We start from the raw sequence: 6,222 nt of genomic DNA, 5'->3' as shown, positions 1-6,222 counted from the left end.
GAGCGTGCCAGCGTTGCTACGGGGCAAAGCAGCATTAACCCCCCCGGGGCTGCGTCCCCCCCCCTGTGCCAGAGCCTCCGCTGCCACCCTGGGGCAGCAAATTTTACTCCCTGGAGTAATTAAGGGCTTATTTCCCCAACCCTGGCAGGGAAAGCTGTTGGTAAATCCCCAACCTCAGCTCCAAATCCCCTGCGCTGCCCCCAAAATAAATCACGGATCTGACCCCGCGCCACCCTCCAGAGGGGGTCGGGGTCTCCCCCCGCAAAGGGAACGGCCCTTTCTCCTCCCCAAGAACCCCAGATCAACGGTGAGGGGGAGACGAGGCCAGGGCAAGCAGATGGGATCGAGGATTTAGGGTGTCACGGGCCCCTCCACCCAGTGGGAGCTGCCTCCAGGCTCCCCCCTCGCTTTGGGGATGTAAGAAACCTTATTTTTCCCTTCATTTCTTTCCTTACCTTCCCCTCCCAGAGCGCTTCACAACCGTAAAACCAGCGCTAAGCAACAAGCGTCTGTTGTGCTTCACTGCCTGACAGTCTCCTCGACACCAGCAAGGAGGGGGAACCACGAAAGCTCATCACAGCCCCTCCGAGCGCACACCGGGAGGGGTAAAAAAAAAAAAAAAGTATTTGGCATCAAAACCATTTTGTTATTTGAAGTGTTACGTCTCTCACCTGGGATTGTGCGCTCGCTGCCAGGCACAGTTGAGCTCTGAAACCAAAATGCTCGGCGTCAAGTTGGAAATGGAAATAATAAAAATCCAAGGCACTGAAAAAAAAGTAAGCAGGACTTTGTACACCGAAAGGCCTTAATATAAATAGGTAAGAAAATATTTATTCGTTTAAAAAGGAAGCTCAACCCCAGCTCTGTCAAAGAGACCGACTCCATTCTGTCCTTCATTGCATATATTGTTTAATAAAATGTCCGCAGAAAGAAGTAAAAATCTCTCTTCAAAACAGAGAAGAAAAAAAAACAAACTTCCCAGATCAAGAAATGAGGAATTTCAGCATCGAAACGCAGCATCCGACTCCTGCATCACAGTTAAGTGCTCAGAAAAAAAAAAAACGGGGTGACGCTCGGCGCCTCGGCAGGGCGTTTGTCTGGGTATCGCAGGCGAGATGTCTCCAAGAGGATGGTCCCCGCCGAGGGAAGGATTTATCCAGCCCAAATATGTGAGGAGAAAACAGAGAAGACTCTGGGGAGGCTCTAGTGCATGAAACTTTAGCGAAAATTACCCTAATTGGGGCAGCGCTGCGAGCAGGAGTCCTGCTCTGCGCACTCGCTTGCCCTCTCGTTATTACAGAGAGGTGACAAAGCTGGCAGCTTTTTTTTTTTTTTTTTGCAGAAAAAAGCCTCAGAGGTTTACTGCGATCCAGGTAGAAAATAAAAGCCCCCCCCCCCCGAGGTGGAGGGTGCTGGTGTGGAGTGTTTTAAGGCACGTGCTCATTTGCTCTCCAGCGCTTATTTCAGTATTTTGATGCCGGGGCCGGGGATTTAAGGGCAGGAGTGGGGTGTCCCGAAGCCCCGGCTTTGGTCCTGAAGGAATCATGATGATCCCGCAGATGGGGGGGGCCTGGATCAGAACTGAACCCAGCCTGTGTTTGCCTGAGTCTGGTTAGAAGCCGACCTGGAAAGAGAGAAAAAGAGGGGGAAAAACGGCTTTAGGCATTAAAAGGGACTGTGGCACACAGGGAGGGAGCTGGGCAGCCAGAAGTGGGTCCTCCAAGGTCACCCCAAAATTCTCCCTGCCGCATAGAGCGCCAGGGGAAGACGGGGCATGGTGCTGGGAGGGAGAGGAGGGCAGTGCCCACAGACCTGCGCTGAACTCGAGGTGTTTGCAACACAGAGCCCCTTTTAAATCCCCAACGGGGGGGTTTTCAGCAAAACAAGTAGGATTTGCAGCACTCGCAGACAAACCCCGCGCGGCCTCACCCCGAAGCTTTGGCAAAGTCTCCCCAGACATCGGCGGCGGCGGCGGAGGGAGCAGCAGCGGGCTGCGGCCAGGACAAGAGGGAGTCTGTCAGCAGCCAGGGGAGTCAGAAAGAAAAAAAACACCCAGGAGTTATTTCCTTCTCTTATTCCCCCATTCCCCCTGCTGTTTTCCCAACTTTAATGGATAAAAGAAACTCTAAACAGCTTTACAGTCGTCGCTGCGTGACCACGGACCTGTGATGGGGGTGCCTGGGAGCTGGGCAGGCACAGAGAGTGAAGACGGCCGCTCTCCCGAAGGACAAACCGGAGCAGATTTTCCTCCGGGAGGTGGTGGGAGCAAGCTCAGGCCCCCAGGACCCGCGGGACGTGGTCTGGCATTCCCCGCTGCTCCTTCCTTTTTCTTCATATTCTGAAAGAAGGGAGGGAAACTTGGGTGATGCCACATTTAAATCCAGAGCGCGATTCCTCCCAGCTGCGGCTCGCAGGAAGCCAAATTGCTTTATTCTGAGGGAAAAAAAAAAACCAAACGGCTGCACAGCGACATCCCACAGCAAAAAGGGTCAAACCGAGGATGATTTTTACCTGCAAATCCCCCCCATGAACCCACAGACCCACTTCTGTAACCAGGAACTGTAACACGACCCCTCTGTAACTCACTGCATGCAGCGTTATCACAAAGCCTCTGCTCAGGGCTTCCTCCTGCACAGGGATTTGGAGAAGAAGCTGCTGCTCCCTGTTGTGCCACCCCAAGGGAAAGGTCAGGAGCGGATTTAGCCCGACAAGCCCCTCACCGCAATGTTCAGTTTGATGGTTTGCCCCTCCTTGAAGCCCAGATCCAGTTTGGGTCCCTGATCAGGGTTCTCGGCCTGTTTGGCCAGCTCGCTCTGCTGCCTCACCCACCTGCAGGAATGAAAACAAGCAGAAAAGGAGACACGAACAACCAGCCTGAAGCTCTCCCAGACAAATCCTGCTCAAGATCGTCCCCCGCTGCTTGGCAGCGGCTCTTTAAAGGCGCTGGATGTGATCTGAGACCTTGCCTGCTGAAGCGACGCGCTGCGGGCAGCGCCGGGGGAAGGATTCCCACCAGTGCTCGAGCCGCACAGACCCTCCAGCCAGCAGCACATCCCATCCAAAGCCCCCACTAATCTGCCAGCAGCGGGAGCAGCATCCCAGTCCCTCAGGAGCAGCCCCTTACTGGTGGCATGTGAAGAGGAGGAAAGGAATTAGGGAATTTTCCCAGTTTTGGACTGGGAAGCCCAATCTGGGACCTTCCTAATACAGATCGGGAAATACTTGGGAGAGGGAGAGCTGCCTGCACAAAGGCTGCGCAGAGAAACAGGCGCTTCCACCGCTTTGCACCACGCTCACAGCTTCCTCTCCCCCACCGTTTCTGGCGGACATCCACAAAAAAAAGCAGAGCCGAGAGGACACGGGGCGAGGCATGAACTCACTTAAAATGGTCTTGGAGAGCCACGTTGAAATCAAAGGCATCCCCTCGGTCGACAAAGCCGACTCCGATGAAAGCACGGCGGCCTGGGGAAGGCAGAAGTACAAGGGCTGGAATCGCAAAGCAGCGGAGGATGAGGGAGGGGATACCCCATCCCACACACCCTCGTGTCAGCCACCTCCTCCAGCTGGAGCTGGAACTCCAGAGACCGAGATATGGAGATATCTTTAGCTGGGGGGGTTGCATATACAGGCTTAAGTAAAACCAGCTTTTGAATTAATGTAAGCACGTCAAAGCAGAGGTTGGCGTCGTGGCAACAGCCCTGCACGGAGAGGCGTCCTCACGCTAATGGCGAGCAGCGAGATTAAACTGTTTTTATTCCTGGTGAAGGACAGAGCGCAGCTGGTGTGTGGGAGCGAGAGAATTCATCCCTTTGCTACTGTACACAGGGAGTATTTAGCCCTTGAGAGCACAAATCCTCCACAAATAAGAACGGCCAAGGTACTGAAGACTGTTCTGAGGCGATTTCCCCAACCCGTCCCCCGTGTATCGCGACGTACCGTTCCCGTCTTCAATCCGGATGACAAAATATCTGCTGGAGTCCGTCACGCTCTCCACAGCAATGCCAGGGAACTGCTCCACTGGCGCCTGGGCAAAAAGCTCTCCTGAAAAAGAGAAATGAGAGCGGGTTAACACCAGGGCGTAGCACCTCTGCACCGTCTTCCTCCCCTCCAAAGAGGTGTGGAGCTGTTGCCTTCCCCCCTCCCTACCCGAGGTCTTGTCCTCCAGCTTGATGAAAGCGATCTTGCCCTTGGCCGTGATCCGCAGCCTGCCGCTCCACGCCGGCTGGTCCAGCTGCCACTCTGCAGCTCTGGAGAAAGAGGAAACAGTGACGGATATCCGAGCCGCCTCTCACATCCCAGACGACAGCACCGACCGATTTTAACACTGCCACAACGCAGCATGGAGCTCGTCTGCCTGACTCTCCTCATTAACAGTATTAACGCAGTGTGAGAACCCGCTTGCACCTGCGCTCGCTGAGGAGGTGGATTGGTAACAACAAGTCTCTTTGCACCCCAAACCAGCTGGCCCCCTGTGAAACCAGGCATCAGGTCCCAGGGGGAACCAGGCAAAAATTGCACAAGAGGTTTCACTTCCCTTTCCACAGGATCTCTGGCTCAAAAACAATTTCTCGGAGGCGCTGAGCTGCGTTAGCTACAGCCTGGCTCTGCTAGGCCAGCCCTGGCGTTTAATGATAATCCAGGGCGAGGACTGAGGGGAGAGGAGCCCCAAAACACACGGAGGGATAGGGATCCCCCCCGGTGGGTGCGACGGGGGGCGGACACCTCACGAGGGGCAGGTCCCGTACGACTTCTGGGGAGGAGACCCCCCGCACCCCCACGACAGGAGGGAACTGAGAACCTCTAGGGAAGGAGGGGACAGGCGCCCCGTAACCCACGGGGGGGACAGAAGCACCCCACAGCGACACAGGGCCCACGGGAGAGGGGCATGCCCCACCTGTAGCCGCGGTTGGAGGCCCGCGGCGGCACCCGGTAGACGTGTACCGCCGGCTTCACGCACAGCACCGCCTCGTACTCCTCCTCCTCCGCTGCCATGGCCGCCATTGCGGCGGAACTCCGCCCGCCGCCGCTCTGGCCCCCGCCTCGATGGTCCGGCCCGCCTCCATGGTACCGCCCCCTTGCCCGCGGCGGGACGGAGGAGGGGAGGAAGGAGAGGCGCTGCCGCACCCGCCGCCGCGGCGCCGCCTGGCGGACGGGAGGCTCCACTGCAGGGGGGTTGCGAAAGGGAACTGGGAACCAGTATGTGGTCGTGGGGAGCGGCTGCACAGCGCACTGAGCAACTCCAGCTCATCAAAAGTCCTTTTTTTTCCCCCCAATTTCACATTAATAATAATTAAAAAAAAAAAAGTAATTAGAAGGGAGTCAGTGCTTGCGGGAGCTGCCAGCACACCCTGAGCTCTCCTCACCTCAGCCAGAGGCACCCCGACAGCCTCTGCCCACCTTCTCTGATGGTTATCGAGCACAACACCCGAGCAGGGAGGCCAGCATGTGGCAAAATACTACAAATAAAACAAAATAAACTACTTATTTTCTCCTCCATGGAAAGAGGCAGCACAGTCCCAGCTCACACCCAGGTTTGGAAACCACACCTTCCCTCTGAGCACTGCAACTTCCCCCATTTCTCAGACCACGTCTCCCCAGCAAGCCTAAAAACAGGGCAAAATTTCCCTTTTTTAGGTTAATGCTGGCACAATTACAGCCTAGTGCTCCCCAATTTTACCTTCCTGATGCATTTTTAAGCATCTACTCTTGCTTAAGCTGCCACCGAAACATCCCTCTTGCAGCAGCCCCTGTGAGAGATGGGGGATAAAGGAGAAAAAAAAAAATAAGTCATTGAAAGTTTAAAGACATTTATTTAAAATACAATTTATAAAATGGTTTTCTCTTCGGCACACATTTTGGGGTGAAAACACGCGGTATCATGTTTAACCTCCACCTTCCCGGGACGAAGGGGCTTCCCGCAGGAACGCCACCGAGCCCTGCCCGCGGGCGGGACGTATCCTGGTCACCGGGACAGAGGAGCCGGGAGATTTCGGTGCTGGAGATTTTGGTGCCAGAGCCGGAGATTTTGGTGGTGGAGGAGGTGGCCATTTTAACACTAGTCAGCTACACCAGGAACCGGGCGGATTTGGGGGGTTTTTTGGCCATTAAAAGCTATTTTTAGTAATAATTAAGGAAAGGCGCGGTGACTACGGTTATTGCTGACGTCCTTCTCCCCTCCCGTTCTCCCCTGGGGACTCACCCTGACCACCAGCTCGGGGGGAT

General features: G+C 55.2%; 1 protein-coding gene across 1 annotated transcript; it reads right to left on the bottom strand.

Moving 5' to 3' along the window:
* Positions 1–809: 809 nt before the first annotated feature.
* On the bottom strand, positions 810–5,028 carry NECAP2 (NECAP endocytosis associated 2). The gene is made up of 8 exons (XM_032991772.2): positions 4,895–5,028; positions 4,147–4,247; positions 3,937–4,041; positions 3,381–3,462; positions 2,721–2,829; positions 2,164–2,338; positions 1,930–2,014; positions 810–1,624 (listed from the first exon to the last, which is right to left on the bottom strand). The coding sequence occupies exons 1-8, from the start codon at positions 4,999–5,001 to the stop codon at positions 1,576–1,578; spliced, it is 813 nt and encodes a 270-aa protein (XP_032847663.1). The 5' UTR covers positions 5,002–5,028; the 3' UTR covers positions 810–1,575.
* Between the last annotated feature and the right edge of the window lie 1,194 nt (positions 5,029–6,222).

This window comes from Tyto alba, unplaced genomic scaffold, assembly GCF_018691265.1.
Source record: "Tyto alba isolate M040663 unplaced genomic scaffold, T.alba_DEE_v4.0 Super-Scaffold_20000042, whole genome shotgun sequence".
NCBI classification, from domain to species: Eukaryota; Metazoa; Chordata; class Aves; order Strigiformes; family Tytonidae; genus Tyto; species Tyto alba.
This window is presented reverse-complemented; position numbering and strand designations above follow the sequence as displayed.